Below are 21,129 nucleotides of genomic sequence, written 5' to 3'. Positions count from 1 at the left end.
GACTCAATATTGATGCAGTTGTTTCAATTTGCCCTTAATTGTAAATATAAATCAAGGAAGTTGAAAACTCAAAGTACCCTCAGGCTTTTGCTATGTGTCTTGAGTGCGGTGTAAGCAAATCTGGTCTTCTCAACAATTCAGCTGCCTACTTCAGCCAAAGCTAGCAAGGAGTACTAGCTTTATGTTCGGCGAAGCACGGGTCTAACCGATTCCGAAAGGTTTGCACGCTTTGCTTTGCTTCATATTTTTTTACAAATTAGTTTGCATGCGTAGGAATGTCGTCATTTGGTAGCCAGTCTTATCATTCAAAGCTGTTAGCACCTCTCTGGCCACCAAACTATGGTGCGTTCAAATGCTCGTCAGTATTGAAGACAGTCTACTTTGACTCCTATGAAGTCAGCTTAGAGCCCAAGCAATGTAAGGCATTGCGAAGACGTTTCTGCAACTTGACGCTACCTCGCATCGACAAGAAAAAGCTAGGAAAGCGCATATTATCACTGCATATTAACGTTAACCGTAGGTTACATAAGCCGCATAAGAAAACCTGACTACGTTTTCTTGTGCGCAGGCTGCTTTTTCGTCGAGTTTCCAAGCATTCTGTGCAATCGCCATCTTGTTAGGACACTATGCGGAACCGCCATCTTCTTTAGACAGCAAAGTAGATTCCATCGTTTCTTCTTTTTTTTACTTCGATTGTGTCTTCGCGAAGCTATCCATTTTGCCGGCTTCGTCAGAATTCGAACTAGACTTAAGATGACCGCCGTTCGCTTAGCTGTGTAACCGTCCACATCGAGCAAAAGAACGCAGCTCCGTTCGCCCTCAGCAGCGTCCTGCCTTTCGGAAGCGGTCGGACTACCAGCGAAGAAAGAAAGCACATGTTAGGATTTGCCTAGCGAAACATGCTGAGTGCTCCGTTTAGGCCGAAGCCGTAGTGTGTAGCGACGAGTCTCAAGCTTCGACTGGCGTTGCTTTGCCGCACTGCGTCGGCACCGTAAACGCAACTGCGAAGCTGAGACTCGCGCACATCTACAGCTGACGTCGGCTTCGGCCGGACTGAGCGGGCAGTCAAGTGTGCGGCTAAACGCGCAGCTCGCTCCCCTGTAGCCACCGGTGGATCACTGAACGGGCTCAAGCCATGCAGGCGCACGTTTCCTCCTCTTCGAGGCCGCTCAGTGAAATTATCCATTCGAGCAGGCAAGGACAGTGATGGTAATGCTGCAAGGGGGACTAGTTGGTGGGAAATCGTGGCTAGACACGCTACTTCACAGTATAACAAAGGACAGGTTAACGACAGTGTGACCTAGGCAAATATTTAGTTAAGCTTCGAAGTGGCGAGTCTAGCCGTGAAAGACAACGAGCCCCGGAAAAAGATTTTCCTTTTTCTTTTACCTGAAATCGTCCAAGGTTGACCAAGAATGCAACCGAACATAGTGAGTCGTTGCACGCACTCTACGTATCGCGTGTAAGCCTAGAGCTAAGAGTTAAAAGGCGCCAATCTTGTGTTGCTGTCGCTACCACTCCTTCGTGGTGGCAATACATTCGCTTGCGTCACGACTATTTCGTGCTAGCTCCCAGCCGCCGACAATAAGCAGACACTTGAGACTTATCTCTGTGCCTACAAAGCTATACAAGACGCCTTTGAAACTTTAAGAACAGCTTATAGAAATGTTACACATATCAACTTACAAAGGACGTGCACACAATAAAATCATAAATGAATGCTATAAAGCACGTGAGTGGCATTACGAAATTCGTGACTCGTGCATTATGCACAATCTTTCGAGTAACAAATAAAGCGAAAGCAACAAATAAAGTGAAAATATTAACATGAGACGAATTGTCTACTGGCGTACCGCACGCCAGCAATTACATGCAGCGCGACAAGCGCCAATTTCAAGCAAATTTTTAGCAGGAAACGCTTGTTTGCTAGTTTTTTTTATCAATGGAGCCCGGAACATCAGCTGCGCTAGCAAATTCGAAAGAGAGGACCAACGCGTGCGCGACCTCGTGCTTCGTGCTTCGCCCAAACGCCGCGTTCAGTGACCCACCAAGTGTGACTTCGCCACAAGCGCTCGGGGAGGAGCAGGGAAGCAACAGGAGCGGCGTTAGAGGCGGCCACGAGACTCACATGCGGCATGAGGTGATCCGTGCTGCCCACACGCGTCACCTTGTTGCGATTGAGGAGCTTCTTGAGCATCTTCTCCACATGTTCGTTGAACTTCATGAAGGTCACGTAGGAGGCGTAGCAGCAGAGCAGCACCAGGGCCTCCCACCAGTAGATGATGCTGTCCCGGAAGAAGTGCATCAGGATGATGAGGATCACCGAGTAGAAGCTCACGTCGCGGAACAGCGGCCACCAGGTGAGCTGAAGGACCGACTTGGAGAAGATGGCGCACATGGAGATGACGAACAGGATGTTGAACACGGCCGACCCCACGATGGTGCCGATGCCCACGTCGTCGAACGAGATGAACACCCCGATCACGCTGGTGAAGAGCTCGGGCGCCGAGCCGCCGGCGGCCATGAACGTGGCACCGGCCACGTCCTCGGAGATGTCCAGCTTCACGGTGATCACGTCCAGCGCCGGTATGAAGAACTCGTCGCACACGATGGCCAGCGCCACGAACATGTACACCATGCCCATCACGTGCAGGATGACGGCGCCCCGCCGAAGCTGCTCCTCGGTGAACAGGTCCTGGGGGAACTGGGCGCTCTTCTTGACGGCGGTGCCATTGACGTCGCTTTCATTGCCGACGGCGCTGTTCAGCAGGGACCGAGAGCTCCAGGACAGCCGGCCCAGCGGCTCCAACTGCGACGACACCAACGGAGGTGCGAGAGAAAGCTCAGAGCTTGCGGCGTTCCGTTAACTTGTTTTCTGCGCCTGTTGGTAACTGTATTTAGGCAAAGTGGCCAAGTCGTGGCCAAAAAAACTCAATTTTCAGCGAGTATAGCCATGAATTAGTGATGATCATGATGATGAAGGTGATGATTACTTGCTTGGAATTCAGTATCTGTTATGTTTTCACTGTTTCTAAAAGTCGTCCTTATGATTTTTTTAAAGATTATTACTTCAAGCTGCCTCGTGCGGTTGGGGGTCAGCGGTTGGAACGTAAAAAGGAAGACAACCCCCGATTTTCATAAACTGTATGAAAGCAGCGAGAAATGAAGGTGCATATATCGCCCTTGGAATAAAATTCTGGTGACGCTTTGTACTTAGCCAAAGTGCCTTGAGGAATTTTGTCAGGGCAATTTACTGTCTATGTACATCAACAAAAAGTCACAAAGAGTCGCTAAAACTTTTAACTGGCAAATCTGCCGTTTAGGTGACTAAAGGTTCCCTAAATTTTAGCGACTTTTTCGCTTAATTATCAACGCTGCCTGACTGTACACTCAGCTGGTTGTTCTCACGACTCTGCTCCCTTCACCCATCATTGTGCCTTCGACTAGAGAGAGAGAGAGAGAGAACCCTTTATTGAAAGGCAGAGAAAGACCTTCGACTATCACCTGAACTGTCTCAATTCGACGCAACTTTATCGTGTAGCTTGTGGCTAAGCGTCCATTTCACAATTGCCTACTGCTTCCTCATCGGCACCCCGTCCTATCAGTGACTCGTACAACATTTGTGACTGCGACAAGGCCACAGCACATATCCTCGTCTATGGACCTTATTTTCATGGTTAAAGACAGACAGGCGTTAAGCCGACAGGGCGATAGAGTATTCAAAGAGAGAAATATATATAGAGAGAGGGAAAAGCCATAAGGGAAAGCCAGGGAGGTTAACCAGGCTGATCCCGGTAGGCTACCCTGCACTGGGGAAAGGGGAAATGAGATTGTAGATATTTTGTGACCATAGACTAGACCGTCATTCACACAGAAATCCACCAGAGACCTGCTGTACTTTGTAAATGAGACTGGGTTCTGCGATCTCCTTTGAATGCACAGAAAACTGTTTTGTGCGCGCGAACATCACTTATCATTTTTTTATTTCCTTTTTCGTTTTCTTTCTGTATCCTCATCCAGCAGTCTTAAGTAGCAAACCAGCTGCAACCTCACTAACTTCCCTAACTTTGACTCTCTCTCTCTCTCTCTCTCTCTCTCTGTGACTGTGCGCTTCAGTTTTCTTATTAGTGAATTTTTTAAGGCTTACGCTACACTTTGACTAATTGAAGCCCCGCGACGGCACTACAATGCTCGAGATTGTTTTTTTTTATCTTATATTCTTTTTCTTTCCTCACATGCAAATCAAATGTGACAAAAGCGGGTGACAGAACTTGCCAACATTTACAGTGCCATAATACCAATAAATCGAATGAAAACCTGAGTGGTTAATTGAAACCTTACGAATGACACGATGCCTGGAAACGGCTGAACCATATGGCGTCAACGCAGTGGATCGATGTCTCCACTACAGCGCTGGCAATAACGAAAAACTCGAGCATCGTGTAAGCAAGGTTGCGCCCTGCTGTCTCTCTTACACTGGGGGAAGGAGACATGTGGTTAGCGACATGGGGCGAACAAAGCGACGCACCCAGACCCTGTTGTCGGACGTCATCTCAGATGAAAAATATACGGCAGCGCTTCTAGGCATCTTTGAGTGTTTTGTTATTCTACATGTATATCGTCCCTGCATGATATATTGTATTGTTAATTACATTCAATTTCGTTAACAAGCCATAGTGCAGGTTTTTCAATCAAACCACGCAAACTGGTACAGCATGTCAGCATCGCTAAAGAAAAGGGAGGGGGAGGGGCACCTTTTACAGGTGGTATTCATTTATTTAGGCTTTATATATTGCTGCGGTGAGCTGTATTTCTTCTTAAACGCGTTCAGCGACGAAAGTGAACTTGCGGTCCATCACGTGCTCAGTAAGATATGAAAGGATACCATATTTTTGCAGTATGCTCTATAAGTGGCAACAGCATACTCCTCCTAAACAAATCCTTGCCCCACATGTGCACGCATCGTCATAGACCGTTTTCTTAAAGCTCCCCGTATGCCGTCGCCTGTAGCCCTATAGCTCGCGCTCTTAGCAATCAGGTCTGCCACAATGTGCACGGTAATCCTAATCAATTCCCATTGCTTCGCCCACAGTCTGCGAAGTCTGTGTTCGCGTGTGTAGCATGTCTTGCCTGCCCTTTCGCGAATGAAATAGATTACTTTAGGTCCATCTCTGTGGCAACGTTCGTCTTCTCGCTATGATTCCCTAGGGGTCCACTGATTAACTTGGTTCAGTAATGGCTGCGCCATAATCGCAGGGGACCCGTATTCGAACGCGGCTAACGCAGAATTTCTCTTCCGCCGTCGTGGACGTCGAATTGGACGACGGGTGTTGTTTCCCATTCTTCCTTTATTCATTTCTTCTTTTCCTTTCTTTCCCTTTCAAATGTCTGGTTTATTTCTTCCGTCTTCTGGCCGAGCCATTGTACCTCGTTCTTTTCCCTCCGTATTACCTCAAGCGTGTCCCTCGTCTTCTCTCACTCTCTCTCTCTTTCTTAGTTCGCCAATTCATTCCCGCCTTTTCGTTCTTTTCTTCGAATTAAAGAAAACGAGCCGTTGGCCCTCGTTACTCGATGCCTCATAATCATAAAATATTACTAGTTGAAGTTAATGCACTTAAAACGCGAAATTTTGGTGCAATGAGCAGTGAAAAAAGAAAGGAATCCTCAGACAGAAACCAACGTTTCGACAAAGAGGACTGATGTCTTCTATAAGGTCGCTTGTCTTCGCCTTGACGAAGACGGATCCTCTTGTTGAAACGTTGGCTCCAGAATGCGAAACTTCACTTTCTCGTCCGCTCTTCACCAATTCCAATCTCCATTGAAAATTTTAACGTGGTATGTAACATCGATATGAATCAGGCCGCAATGCTACCACTACGGAACAAACAAGTCAGCGGATAAAATATGCCCTACAGTTGTGTACTCAAATTTGTGCCCAGGATACAAAGTTACACTTGCCAAACTTGGGAATTTAAAGCGCTCTGATGCTGACAATGAGGTTGCGGGCTCGATTCCCAGCCACGGCGGCTGTATTTCTACAGGCGCGGAGCGCTAGAAACGTTCGTGTACAGAGACTATGTTGAACAAACGCACGTGGATAAAAAGTTTCCGGTGCCCTACGCTACGGCGTCTCTGATATTTATTGTGTTATCCTGATATCTCCTAATATCTCTTCTGAGACAAACAGACGATCGCTCGCTACTGCCTTAGCTAGCATTGATCACAGACTCTTGTCAAAACAAACCATTCTTGAATGCCAACCTCATAGGCCATCGCAACAGCAGAGTGCGACGAATGCATTGCTGCTGTTGTTACGGACAAGAAACCTGTACAGGTCTTTTTATTCTTACTTGGCGTCAATTTCGATTGGCTGCTGTGGTCTTGTGCGGTGATCGTGAATTGCTATGACCGTGCGCCGATGCTCTGCGTGTATCTGCATTATATTCCTATCGTTTTACCTCCCCCGTACCCCACTGTAAGGCAACAAACGGGATTTTCTGTTCAATTTAACCTCCCTGTATCCGTCGCTGGCGCAGAATAAAAGCTATTCGTACAGTGCGCCGGCCTGAGTGACCACTTATAGATCTCCTGTGTATAGACCTCCCTCGTGCACGCCGCGTCGACTCTTTCTCTCTCTTCTTCTCTTTCTGCTCCCTCTCTTCCCGACACGCGGTGTAGGGTAACAAACCGCAAGCTCGTCTACTTGACCTCCCTGCCTTTTCTCTCGTCGCTTTTTCTCTCTCTCTCTCTCTTCGAACGTCTCTCCGGCGTTATTTTGCGCCGTTAAACCTAATTATTCGTTGAGTCCTGAGGGACTGATTAACACTCACGCCTTCGCCGTGCCGGGTCACGTCGGTCCCGCAGCCGGGCGAGGAAGGTGCCTGCAGGTAACTGAGGCCTCCGAAGACCAAGATGGCCGACAGGAAGACGAGCCGCGGGTCCCGCCAGCGGCGCCTGCGCGCGCAGCGGGATCCCAGCGGCGGGGTTCGTTGCTGGTGAGGGTGGGCGCCCATGGCCGCCGCCGCAGCCGCTGCACGGCCGCCGGTCAGGCGATGGGACGCCCGCTGAGGTTGCACCGCTGGGGGTCGGCCCTCGCGGGGCCCGGAACGAGGGCGAGCGGCCTCTTGGCCGTGGACGACCGGGCCCACGTCATCTGCGAGTGGTCAAAGCGGTGAACCGGGCTAGTCGGTACGTCGTAAAACGGATAAAAAAACCAGCGGAAACACACGAGAGGCCATATGAAGACGACGACGACGAAGACGACGGGGATAGTGGAAACGCTGTTGTTGTTGTTGTTGGCCTGAGTAGTAGTGGCGCATAACCACAGTGGGGGATTGGCCATGAATTGGGTAAATTAGGTATATAAAAACAAGGGAGTTGATGAGTCGAGCTAGTCCTGTCGTCTTCTTCATACGGTCTCTCATTGGTTCCCTCTAGTCTTTTATTTTTTTTTTCGTTTCGCAAATAATTAGCAACAAAGTAAAGCGCTCGTCAGTCGGTATTGACCACCAACCGGCAACCGGTTTAGCGGTGTTGCATCAGCAGTAATTCAAAGGCAAACAACTCACAGGACCGACTTAGTTGGCACTACAAGAGAAGCGTTGGGTGTCGCGCCTTCGAAACGAACAAGAAATGCTACGACCACGCTATACGCCGAAATGGGGACCATCGCTGCCGACTACGTGTTGCTTGTCACCTCTTTATGACTACTTTAATTGCCCACGAAGGATTGGCCAGCCTCAGCTGCTTTGCTCACTTTCTTTTATTGGGCGTATGTTGCTGCAGAGAGTTTGATGCAGAAAATACGAGTGCTGTATACGCAAGTGTTATTCGATTATTATTCCACCGTGCTCGTTGAAGCCGCTACAATGGGTGCAACATACGAGGTTACAAAACATTGTTTAGACAAGGAAAGGGTCTTGTCGACTTCCTTCCTTCCTACTGAGTGCATGTACTAGACAGAGTGTTTTCCTTGTGTAAACAAGGATGAGGCTACACAGGCGAGAGGAGACTGCATATGCTGACGAATCGGGCGCAACTGTGCAGAGCAGAAAATGTCGCTTTCGCTGCGCAGGATGAGAATTTTCCATGACGCGAAACGCGCCACGCATGGCCGCGCGCGCGTGCGTATGTGTGTGTGTGTGCGTATCTGTGTCTGTGTGCGTGTGCGTGTGCGTGCGTGCGTGCGTGCGTGTGTGTGTGTGTGTGTGTGTGTGTGTGTGTGTGTGTGTGTGTGTGTGTGTGTGTGTGTGTGTGTGTGTGTGTGTGTGTGTGTGTGTGTGTGTGTGTGTGTGTGTGTGTGTGTGTGTGTGTGTGTGTGTGTGTGTGTGTGTGTGTGTGTGTGTGTGTGTGTGTGTGTGTGTGTGTGTGTGTGTGTGTGTGTGTGTGTGTGTTTTGCGGCAAAGAACACTACCGCATCGTCTGAAAGAAAGGAGACAGAAACAATAAAAGTCGTCCTTCTCTCGCTCCACACAAGCATAAAGAGACGACAGTAGATACCCTCCTTACGGTATAAAAAAAAAAACATCGTATCAACGGCACAGGCGTGCCATGGGAAAAGCGAAGCGCGCGAATGTGCCCCCGTCGTTGTCCGTGATAAACGATGCAAATGCGGCGACTCTATATCAGCGTCACATCTTTGCTTTGCTATTTTATCACGTTTCACGCATCGACAAAGGCGCACGCTTCTCTCCAGCGATACCAGCGCCGAGGCATCGCCATTTCCTCTCGTCCGTTCACTTCGTTTGGTTGCTTCCTTTATTTGTTGATTCGTCTGTTTATCTTCCTACTCCAGTCCGATCTCGCAGGGTCGACCGTTTAAAGCTATTGCTTTCCGAGTAGCCTTAGACTTCTATTCGATCTTTTTTCATCTCTCGGTATTTTTTGTTATTTATAACTTACTTTCATCGCGATAGAGCGACGATGTAAGTCGAGCCACAGGAAGTGGCCGAGGACGCAGTCCTAGGAAGGTCATATTTCACAGCTTTGCACAAGACCGACTGACCACTGAAAACAGCAACCACGCCACCGCAGAGACCACGGTGGTCTTTCTTTTGCCGTCACTACCTTCCCCTTCTCCCCTACTTTCCCGTTTGATTTCCGCTACCAGGCCATCGCCTTTTGGCGCGCTTCAGGCACCCGAAACGATGGGATACTTGACCCTGTCCTCGTTGCCACTGTGGTTACGTGCGTGTTCAAACTAGTAACCTTTCGCTTTCTTCTCTTCCTTTACAGTACAGGGGTTCGTCGACCGCGTTTTCTTGGTGGTTGACGTTTATGGCGAGAGCTTTTTTTCCCGCGCTGCAGATCAAGTGTCATCTTCGCAAGATGGCGACGCTGCCATGGGCCGGCAGGCCGACCAATCGTCCCGTGGCAGCTTAGCTCGCCGCGTCGCCTCCGTGGCTTAGACTGTCCCGCTGCAGATCAATTGCCGAAAGGGAAAGGGGGGCTCGCTTTGCGTCAACGGGAGAACGCGAAAAGACCCAAGTGATTGTTTTGTGCTACGCGAAAGAAAAAGAGAGAAAGAACGCGCAACGAAAGAGATAGAAACACAACACAGTCTAAACTCAAGAGAGTGAAGGTTTTACTTAAAGGGAAACAGTATGTGTGGCAGTTTGACTCAAAAACAAACGCGACAGCGAATGACGGAACACGTCGTAGTTGCTAGCTACTACACGCTGCAGAAAATGACACCATACCGATTTGTCCAGCTATCTGTATTTTCAACCAGCGTAATCTATGTTGCGTCGATGAAGAAGCCTCATATAACTTACTTTGTCGCGTAAATCGCTGTCTCGTTTGCACTTAAATTTCTTTCAGACGAAGTTGCGGCAGGTTTTATTGCTATTGCCGCTTATTATTGCTATTCCCGCTTTGTTTAATCTTAACTGAATCGTAAGAACACTTTCTGGTGGGCGATACTGGTCTGATAAATTAACTTTTTCAATTAAAGCTACAGTGGCACCGTCTGTCCTGCGATGGCGAAACGCCAGTGGCGCATACGACGTAATGCGGAATGGTTCGTCCTCTGGGGGACAGACGGTGCGAGCGTTCCTTCCTGTGTAAAAAGCACGAGTTGGATAATAATATCTATTGCAATAGATAGGGTGTAGAAGTGTTAAGAAGATAACAAACATTTCATCTTTATGGTATACCTAATTATTCAAACAAAAGTAAGGACTGGAAGTTTATTTGATAATGCTCATTGATGCAGAGGAATTAGCTTCAAAGTATAAAATAAATGTTTTTTTATTGTAACGCCCTGTGAAAACTTCGAAAGCTTTCTCAAACTGTCGGAAAGTAGACTAGACGAAAAAATTTTGTTGTGAGTAGCGCCTGGGAAGAATAGGCGTGGTTGCGAAACAAAAGGCGGCTTCATTTTGCATTCATGCGTAAGTAAATGCATAAATACTCTGAGAAACTATAGCTTTTCTGTCTCTTTACTCTAAGCTCTAGAAGAAGAAAAAAAGTAGCAAAATTACTCCAGCACGCTAAACACCAGGTTTCGTAAGAAGTTCAATTGTCAAATCAGTCTTCGCCTTTGCTTGTACGTGGTATTCTAGACGCCAAGCCCCAGCTAAAAGTCGGCAAAAACCGACTTGATTATTCTTGTGCCAGCCAAATATATGTTCATGTTAGAGTTGGGCAAATGTTGGCATTGTGGCACATTGCCAATAAATCATAAAAGATTCCGCGCAATGGCAATAAGTTGGACTGTACGTTTCTTTGGATACAGTTGCGAAGACCCGCCAAAGTCATTAGAACTCATTTATGAGAGTGCTCTGTACATGGTGATTAATTACCTCCCAGTTAAACCCATCGTCGCCGCTACTCGGTTTACCGGTTTACCTATTTCTTTGTGGCGCCTGACTTCATCGATCAAGCTTTCGCATTCACCAGGCTAGGATCACGTTTTTCTGCATGTCCTCATCGATAAATCGAAACCAAGTTTCTTTTCTAATTTATGACTATCACGAAATAAATATTGGTAGAAGAAGTAGGTGGGGGCTTTACGTGCCGACAGTCGGCTCTTACCGTTTACTCTCGCGAATCTAGTGCGAACTTGCTATCACTCTGCTTAACCTGGGTCAGCACAAATGTGGACGACCCTTTTTTTTCATTATGTTTGTTTTTCGTAGTTCATATATTTCGTCCTACCTCGTCATTCATCGTCTACATGTAGTCACGTGGGCAGAAGCTATACACTGAACTCGAAAAGCTAGCGGCCAGCGGAGCACTTTTGTTTCAGCCTCTTTCTTTTCTCTCTCTCTCTCTCTCTCTCTCTCTCTCCGTTTCTTTCTTTCTCACTTTCTGTCTTATTGCAAATGAGAGACATGTGAATTGTCCCATACGGTTACTTCAGGTTTTGCGAAAGCTTATCGGTTCCTCAGTGTGATATCTCACTCACATCTCGATCTTTCCCATATGGTAAATGCGGCGCGACCTCTTCATGTGGGTTCCTGCAGTGGCGCTTCGGGCAGCGTGAGAAATACAGACTGCGGATATACGGATATCGATTGGGACTTAGTACAAGATGCAACCACGACTGCGCAAACGCGAGGACTACGCAGGGAAATTATTCGCAAGAGTGGTACGCTGTACGCTTCTTGTGGGAACACCATTGGTTAAAACCTCGCAAAGCTTTGCACGAAGTTTGCTAGCTTTGAAGCTTTCTTGTTCGTAAGCTCTGTTCGTCTGCTTAAATTGCTAACTGCCCATGAAAGCGCCCATAAATCTTAATCACTATAAGTTAAAATCCGTGCAACTTCGCAGTAGTAGCTATACGGAATATACAAGGTGAAAAGCAAACTTAGCAGAAAAAAAAAGTAAAATCTCACTGAGCTTAACTGTAATGCAACACGTCAATCGACGAGTATCACTACCAAGCCCGTGTTTTCTTTTTCCGTTTTTTTCGTTATTTCCCCGGTGTTTCAAAGATTTCCGCACCAGGTGTTTTCTAAAGTACGCCATTTCGAAGCTTTCCCAGTTATTTCTGGCTCATTCTATTTGGTCTCCATCCTACTCCTACAGGACGCGTTTACAGCGTCGTCTGCGCCTGTTTCCAAGAAGCAGATGACACGGCCCTGGCGAGAGACACTGGTGCGTTACAAGGGGTTCCTGCTTTCCTGATTGGCTCATGTCAGTGCTTAAAGCTTCCGAGATATGGTGTACTATTCTTTTCCTTTTTTTCCTTATCACGTTTTCTTTAATGAGACGGGGAATAGACAACTCATTTTACGCGGAAAGCGTCATTTTATCCAGCACGTCAAGCGCGACGCCAGCACCAAGTGGAACACCGTGCAAATGGGTAAACATTGCCGGCATGAGAAAGCTTTTTTTTTTTTTTTTGTCTAAACAAACGGTAAATTGGCGTATAGGCGCGCGAATGCAACGCCACTTTCGTGACGCGTATTTTCCACCCCCAACCACCTAACGTTTGCTTTCTTCTGCTTCTTAAACGTTTTAACGATCCTCACTTGTCCGTTCTACCTTTTTCTGTTCTTCTTCCTGCGCAAATATCACCCCACAGCAGGCGCGTCGAAACACAACGAGATCTAGGGGATGTGGTAAAGGAGGCGTGGGTGTTAGAGGGAAGAAGAAGAGGGGGAGAGAGGCCAGAGAGTTGCACGTTCAAACTATCATTTCTTTTTTAACATTTTAAGTGCCCATTTATCCATGCCCTAAAGCAACAAAAGCGAGAGCTTGAAATGCCTTACATATTGCACACGAGCTGCCACAGATGGTATCTAACTTAGAACGGGCAAACGGACTTGTCAGAAAGGTAAAAAGAGACCAATAAAAACAGTGTTTTGATCCCCGTCATTAGCGCTGTCTGCCGGGCACGTACACGAATTTCCCTCGATGCTACTACAGTTTTAGGTCAGGAAGGGATAGGTTGTTGGGCGGCGTCCTTTTGTTCCTATATTCTTCCATTTGTGCACAGTCTACAGAAGTAAGGGGGCTCGATAAATAAGAATTAAATGTCCTTTGTCTTGGAAGGATATAAGGGATATGGTCCGGAATAAAGGTAAGGCGCTACAACGGTTTTCTTTCTATTGAGGCCCACTACAGTGATGCGGCTTCGTCGGTGCCTTGAAAGCCGTTTGTCTGGTTGTTTTCGTTTATAAATAGCGGATAATGCTTGAAGCCGTGATAAACGGGGAGCGGAGAAACGAGTTCGGCGGAGATTCGGCTTGAAAGCGTTTGGTCTTCGAGCAGGACTAAGGGCCGTGGTGTTTACCAAGGCAGGCGAAGCGCTCTTTATTATAGGTGGTTAATTTTCTTCGGGTGTTCGCAAAAATAAGGTGCTGTGAAACCAAGGTGTACCCTAAGAGCAGGCAATCACAATGTGATACGAACACTTATATGAAACCGAGTGCGTGGAACATGAAGGTCATTAGGAAAAACAAATAATAATTTATCCCTACTTAACACGACACAACAAATCATAATGCAAAACAAAGCTAAACATAGATGCGAATAATTGAACAGCAGTTCTCATCGCCTATAAAGCCCGCCTATAAGCGCTTCCAGGAGCGAGAAAGATGCAGTTATAAGAAGAAAATCCCTTTGAACTTGGCGTTCTCTCTAAATTTAAGTGCTCAAAGCTGCGTCGCCTGTTAGAATTTGTTGCGTCAAAAATGGAACTGGTTACGTGTAACTGATTACTCAACAAAATAATTGAATTACAGTGAGCGTTACTGAGTAAAAAAATCGTTAAATTACAAGGTTACCAAGAACGTAACTGATAACAAGCAATTAATTACATTTATTTCCTTACGTAGAAGTCTGCATGGATGTGAGGAAAAGGCACAGGCGGGGACGTTGCCTTGCGTGAACTTCCGGCCTGTTATTCAAATGACTGCCTAACTACAATAATGATGCAGCTAACAACAGTAATTGTGAACTGTCTAAATGGATACCTACTTTATTTTTTGTACTAATAAAATGCATAATCCCCTAAAAACTTTGGTACCGATAGTACGAGAAGTAAGTTTGATGCGCCTAAATGGGCGTGGAAACATCGTACTATATGCGGAATTTCGCGGTTATTCGCTACAACAAGCAAAGCAGATATTTTGCATCCTCTTATAGAACGTGGCTATTCTGCGTTAACAGCTTCCCCTATGCAACATTCTGTGCACAAAAAAATTTCTAGAACGATCAGGAGAACTTGGTGTCTCGTTATTTAGAGAAATAATGCTACATGAAGTTATGAGAGGCAAGACACTCAACGGAAGTCAAACATAAGCCGGCGACTGTTTCCCTCTCCTCTCATTGGCTTCAAAGACTGTTGGCATCACATGCAGGAATACTTCGTCAGTCGCATCTCCTTAGCTCGAAGAGTTCATTTTGGGTTGTGATTCGCAGTCGATGCAACAGAAACTATTTCGCCATGCAAAATTTGCATGACAAATGTTTTCCTTATCATGCCACTGAATGTTTTTTTATAATTCCAAGAAACATATAGGTGAAGCGCGCAATTTAAGAATCAGTTCTATAGTTTGGTTAGAATGGGGTCTAACAGGAGAGGTTGGAAGAAGAATCATGAACATTTCTGACGAGTGGAGGTCTCACATAATCAGCATCAAAACTAGAGCCAGCAGCCATTTTACATTTCGACAACTCAGTTTCTCAAAACTTCGGCACCATGATGTAATAACACAGATCTGTTCACGTATAGCTGCAACAAGTCCTTCGCATTCACCTTTCTTTTGGCTGTCTCCCAGTTAACAAAGTTTCTGGCACCGCACTTTAAACGAGCGCTATTACGAGCGTGTGAATACCAGTCTGTCCTTCGCGTGAACCTCGTTCTCACTACCTCGTACGCTAATCTACGCTCGGGCACGATCCATGGTCGAGTGCTGCTGACTCTGTTATTCCAGCGGTAGCTGCTATCTCGACTTTCCGCGTGTTTGACCGGCGCTTCTAATCTCGGTAAGGGGGCGTCCCCGCAAAGCACCGGAGCGTGAAGTGTGTCGCCAAAAAATTTCATGACGCTACGTCCTACTGGGCAGCGAGGGCATGGCAAGTCGGTATTTGATGTAGTTTTCTGTATGTGCTTCATAAAAGGAGCATAGAGAGAGAAATATTTCCCTCTCCAGTTGCCCGTGTGAACACCTTCTCTCCTGCATCCATGCGTTCGTTCGTTTACTGATCTTTCTTTCTTTCTTTCTTTCTTTTTTTTTCTGAAGCACGACTCTTGTTTACTACCATCATCTAAATCTGGGCAGCGTTGAGGATGCTAGAAGTATTCTCTCGTACGTATAGGGGAGGTTGATCTACAGACGTCATGTAGACATTCTTACTTCCCTAAGGAATTTTACGCATTTTTTTTTTACCTAATCGAGATAGGCATCCTACATATAACACCTGAGAAAGCTTAAGGCCGAAAGTTCATAAATAGACTGTTTTAGATAGATATATAGACTGCCTTTAGATAAGAATGGAAGTTTGCGGAACTTTCTTGTGCGAGGATGTGCATGCCTGATACCCGAACTTATGTCGTGTAATGAAGCAGAGGTCTATGTGCATGGTACATTGACAGTTTCGATAGACTCGGCGTTCCGTCTGTGTCTTGCGTTTTACATTTTGAGAGACTGTCGATTTCCAAGTACTAGAATCTGTTAACCGTGGCCCGAATTGACCGAAGACGAAGGGCGATTGACTGGTGGCTAAGCCGTTATAAGATCGGTCGCGTTGTCGTCGGTCGGCCAGCTGTCCTTAAAGCGCAACATGGTGCGGCCGCATAAAAATCCACATCGACAGTCAATAGGTCGCCCGCAGACATCGTACAGATCGTTTTTTTTCTGCATATTAATTTTTGCTTTCGCCTACACATAGTCCACAGGCAATCGAATCAATAGGCTTCGATTGAAATCCCAAGGCCGTGAGTGCGGAGTTGGCGCCTTCAACGCATGGGTAGCATTGGCTGTGCTATAAACACAACACAGTCCATCAACTGTAGAAAGCCTACATGTATGGATATTATCCTTACGATACAAACATTATTGTGAGAAGTCGCATAGACCTTTCTATCGACTCACAAAGTAAATTTCATGGATAAGCGGCCACGTAACGAACTCTCTGGCTTCTGGAATCCTGCACGCTTCTAAAGAGGCAAGCGCGTAACTGTGAATTCGAAGTGGGTTGCACAAACGCCTTCGCAAATGAAGCAACGGGAGGTGCCACCATGACGCAGTTCCGGTCTAGTGAGCGTTCATTTCCGGAGCGTGGCGGCCGTCGTTCCTTTCGCACGAAGCACGGCACGAGCGAGCCGCCACTGCCCACTCCTCTCCTCCTCCGATCTCATTAGCGGAAATGGCGGGTCGAAAACGCGCTTTCGAATTCGCTCCTGTCAAGCAGCCCGCAGTCGAAGAGGCCGTGAAGCTGTCCAAGCGCACGGAACGTCACGTGCAGTGTGCAGTGCCGGTGCTAGTCACCTGAACGACAGAGGTGTCATGGATGTATGCATTCATCTTATTTTTAATTTTTATTATCTCGTTTATGGTTATTTTTACACTTTTCATGGACGCGATACACACACCCAGTCTGTATTCAGTCTTTTGAGTCTGTATGTCTCAGTGTGTCTAGGACTTTCTATATATGTGGCCTTCATTTACGCTGTTATCTAACTGCGCTCCAGATTTTCTTCACCTTTGATCGTAGTTGTTATTTTACAATAGTTTTCCTTATTATTATTGCATTACGTGGAAAGGAGCAGCCGACACCATTATACGTGCCCAAATTTCTTTCTTTCTTTTTATTTCAATAAAAAAATTACTTTTCCAACACGACTCCCATGAAAAAAGAAAGCTTTTTTCTTGCAACCTAGGCTTAAATACGACATCGCCAGCTCAAGTGCCTTGTCTTGCAACGATGGTGTAGACGCACTTATCTTTCTCAGTTTGGATCTTTAAGGGGACACTAAATACACAAAAGAGGTATCCATAGTAAAGCTGCATTAGTAAATTGCTTTTCTAAAATACCGGAGACTTCCCTACGCCCCTGTTGCTGTGAGTAAGGGCCTCGGTAAGCTAGAGATCTCGCAAAACCGGGAGACGGATCACGATGCCGCTTTGTAGTTTCTCACTCCAACATTCTGCGATGTTGTGGGTTTGGCAGGTTCTACACTTGTTCAGTTAGTTGTCTATCGATAAAGAAGGAATATATCGCTTTTTTTGCGACAGCAATTATATGGGCACTATAAGCGAATTTTCGCCGTCGTCATCGCCGCCGCCATCGGCGTTGGCGTCGCCCGTGAGGCTCCGAATATATTTAGGTATATGTATGCTAAATACTTTTCCATGCTGTATACGCGGGTTATATTGCTACACTATTCAATCAGTGTAGTTGCTCATACCAGGTCTTACGTTCTTGATTAAATTATTCTTCCCACTTTTGAAAATGGAAGCCCACAAACGAATGTCATGAAACAAAACATTCACAGCGCGTGCCTTTTTATCTGAAATGTTCTCAGACTAATAAATATTAAAAGTGCAAAGCAATATCAGTGCCGAACCACGAAATTGATATCATTTTACTGGAGCGAGTCTTTGCCGGCAGCGTAGTGGCGCCTGTGCGATGTCATTAAAGACCGTACACGGCGCGCTGAAGCTTTTAAATATGTTGCACCCGCGTTAGTCGGACTCGCGTACTGCTTGAACACCGTCCGATAAGTTCGAGTGCAACGCTGTAACTTGCCTTCGCAAACAGTCGGTCACTCTTCGGGCGAAACTCCTAAATTTTGCGTTTAGAAGTCGGTTCTGAATAATTCTCGCATTGTTTCTTCTTTTAAAAATGGTGGAATAAAATGAATTGTGCTCCCTCTTGCTTCTTTTCTGAGTACTTGTGCTACAGCTTTATCCGTGTTAGGAGACGGGAACACTATCAGGCTCATCAGCCTTGTTTCCAGCTATCTCCTCGGCGTGTCTGAAACCAATACACACGAAGGCCACTATTTCGCCCAGTTCAACCAGTTGCTTAACTTCATGTCGTAGTTACAGCAGCAAATAGAAAGAGATCGCGTGCACGGGAGCTGACCTTTTTGAGCTATCGATTGCTTCCGAGAGCAGCTCCGTGAGTATACGTACGGAAAGTTCGGCCAGTGAACAAAGTATCGTGTGCTGCATACGCAAGGGGAGCAAAACCTGCCACTTATAAGAGGCTAAAGGTTAGTATAACTTAATCAGTAATGTTGCAGGCCTATAGTCGAATCGCATTTTCAAAAACGCGAGTAAGTGAAGACCTTAACCAAGCTGTACCACCTGTCTATACTCTCGTTATTGAAGGTTGCGCTTAATAGTACGTTGCCCAAAACGTCAGCATAATTTTAGGCGATGCAGTTTAATATCGTAACGAGCGGCCAAATGCTGCTTGACTTTTTCTTTCTTTCTTATAACACGCTTCTAAGTGAATGTGACACCTCAGTGACTTTGAACCTCAACGAACATTTTTTTGAAATCGCACTGACTTTGTGTAAGTGAAGTATTACTCTATTTTGATGTTTATAACTGAACTGCACTGTTTATTTTGCTATGTGCTACTTTCTAAGTGAACCAAGAAATGGAGATGGGTATTTTTAATACCTATTCCTGCGCCAAATCAGCCTCAATAGGAAGATACACTTTGCTATCCGCGACGTCACACTTAAGGTTTCGCCACTGCGGATAGGGCAAGAACATTTTTTTTTTCATAAGAAAATTTAGCATTGATTACCTCTGCTAGTATCCCACACTTTTTCACCGAAGGCATGAAAGCCTTCAAAGAATACTTCACGAGCATATACTGATGTAGCACTATTCTTTAGTATTCTTTTAAACAACGGGAAATTTTCAGCGTTTCTAGTGGCATCTGGGATCTACAAGCTTTCAGCCCCAATTACGCCGTGTCGGGCTAAATAAAGCAGTAGGGTTGAGGATTGGGCGAGTTGGTATTGCATTCTAAAGCTCGTACAGCGCAACACTGAAAGGAAGAAACAAGCCGAGCCGGCCAGACACAGTAACAGAGCGCTGACTTTTGTTGGAAGTCAGCGCTCTGTTCCTGTATCTGGCCGGCTCGGCTTGTTTCGTCCTTTCTGTGTTGCGCTGTACCAGTTTTAGAAATAAAAGACTGCGCCCGTAAACAACAGCGATTGTCCGAGGACCATGCCTTGAGTCATTTCTATGAGACCTCTGTAAACAGTACGATGCACCGGAGATGCCCTGCATCGCATTGATGGTGGCCCATATATCTACAATGTGGTAAGAATTATCAGTCTCCCTTTGTCTGCTTCTCAAAATGCCGGAGGGGGCACGCAACGCGGACTATACGATGCACTGAAACAAAAGCCGTCATGCTCGGAGTGACCTCCAAACATATACATGTGTCTCGCGGCACAAAGAGATCATCAAACGCGGAATATTGGCACTCATACGCTGCGGACATGCGCGTTTTCTCTCTCTCTCTCTCTCTCTCTCTCTCTCTCTCTCTCTCATTGGGACGCTTTTGACGACGTTCTGGGTAGCTGTTAGTGCAGAACGTTTTCGTAAGGCCCCGAAAAGCTAAACATCAATCTGGATTAGTACCTGCCACCATTCGGGTGTTCGGGTGGAGATGACGTAGTCAGGGACGGGATCTTCCACTATATGAAATCGGTAACATTGGTAACATGTGGGACGCTCTCATAAAGGGCTCCGGCATCATTTTGATCACCTACGGTTCTTTAATGGACCCACAATGCACTGCACACGAACTTTATTGCATTCCACCGCCGCGGCCGGAATTGGAATTCGCGTCCTGAGCTGAACAGTGTCATAGCCACTGAGTTACCGAGGCAGGTAAGCTAGTAATTTGAACGCTATACCATCTCTAAAGAATTCTTAATCGTTGTTGCTGGTTTTCTTTTATCACTTTCGGAGCGGGGGCGAAAATGCGAAAACACCCGTGTGCTTAGATTTAGGTGCACGTTAAAGAACCCCAGGTGGTCAAAATTTCTGGAGTCCCCCACTACGGCGTGCCTCATAATCAGAAAGTGGTTTTGGCACGTAAAACCCCATAATTTAATTTTTTTAACTTTCGGAGCAGACATTTGCTAGCAATATGCAGTTAAATAGTTCTCCCTAAATATTCACGCTTTCATTAATTTGGTGCCCTTCGAAAAGAAATGAAAGAAAAGAAAAAAGAAATAGTGAAAAGACGAGAATAGCTTTGTACGACAAAGGACGCCACAAGATATTGTGTATTCTCACTCTTATCCACGAGACCTGTCTATCACCTGCTTTACATAAAGTGCCGCACTATGATAGGCGCGTCATGTAGTGGGTTGCGTCGAGGCAGCGAAACACGCACAAGAAGTTCCTTACTTCGCTCTCTATTCCTGACAGCGCCCACAGAAACTTGGCCGCATGTAAAAAAAAAAAGTTATAGTGTTCACTGCTGCTCCACACGCACTATTCATGCATAGGAAGTAAAATCTGTAGGACGTACATTGAGAAAAGAATGAGGGAATTACCGATTAACAGGCACAAAAGGGTCTATGTATCGGCCAGTTGGTACATCGTTAAAAAAAAAATCAAGTCTCATGAAATACACGGAAGTGAATGAATAGAACGAGATACAGGTTGACTCGTCTGTCCCGATCTATTCATTCAATCCAACGTGTCGCGCTCCAGTTAAGCTTTTAGAAGCACAAACAGTCAAATGCGTAACGGTCAGCGCGCCTGCTCCTTTTTGCAGATTGCGGCCGAACTCGGGCCTTTTATGACCTCGCGCCATAATAGTGTCATTGTGCCACACGTTAAGCGACGGCTGTTGCATTGACAACTGGTTAAGAGAGCGTGGTAAGTAGGACGCGCAGCGTAGCGTGACTGAACTCTTCTGCTGTTGTTGCGCCAGGGGTCGCAAACTTGGATCAGTTTAGTTTAGGTCGTGCTGAAACTGAACCAGGAAGGAAAAAAAAAACTCCTGTTACTGATAGGGAAAAAAAATTATTTTTACTCTTCCTCAGACCAACCAATCCGAAACAGCGAAGACATGCCAACAGACGTCGATAGCGCTGCAAAACGACAGACAATTAAGCATGCGCGACAACGTCAGCAGCGAAATGTTTCGTGCTCAAGTACCTTAACCCTACGCGTCTACAAAACCTCG

General features: G+C 46.2%; 1 protein-coding gene across 2 annotated transcripts in view; it reads right to left on the bottom strand.

The window, feature by feature from the left end:
* The window catches only part of LOC126541736 (sodium/potassium/calcium exchanger Nckx30C-like), a 259,728-nt gene that overhangs the window by 142,532 nt on the left and 96,067 nt on the right, over positions 1-21,129 (bottom strand). For both annotated transcript variants that reach the window (XM_072286453.1, XM_072286454.1), the window contains exons 2-3: positions 6,831-7,153; positions 2,129-2,809 (exon numbers count right to left, since the gene is read on the bottom strand). In XM_072286453.1, the coding sequence (XP_072142554.1) occupies positions 2,129-2,809; positions 6,831-7,013 (864 nt within the window). In that variant the 5' untranslated portion in view covers positions 7,014-7,153. The remainder of the gene's footprint in view (positions 1-2,128; positions 2,810-6,830; positions 7,154-21,129) is intronic.

This window comes from Dermacentor andersoni, chromosome 2 (assembly GCF_023375885.2).
Source record: "Dermacentor andersoni chromosome 2, qqDerAnde1_hic_scaffold, whole genome shotgun sequence".
In the NCBI taxonomy this organism is placed as follows: domain Eukaryota; kingdom Metazoa; phylum Arthropoda; class Arachnida; order Ixodida; family Ixodidae; genus Dermacentor; species Dermacentor andersoni.
The sequence above is the reverse complement of the archived record's forward strand: the minus strand, read 5'-3'. Positions and strand labels throughout refer to the sequence as shown.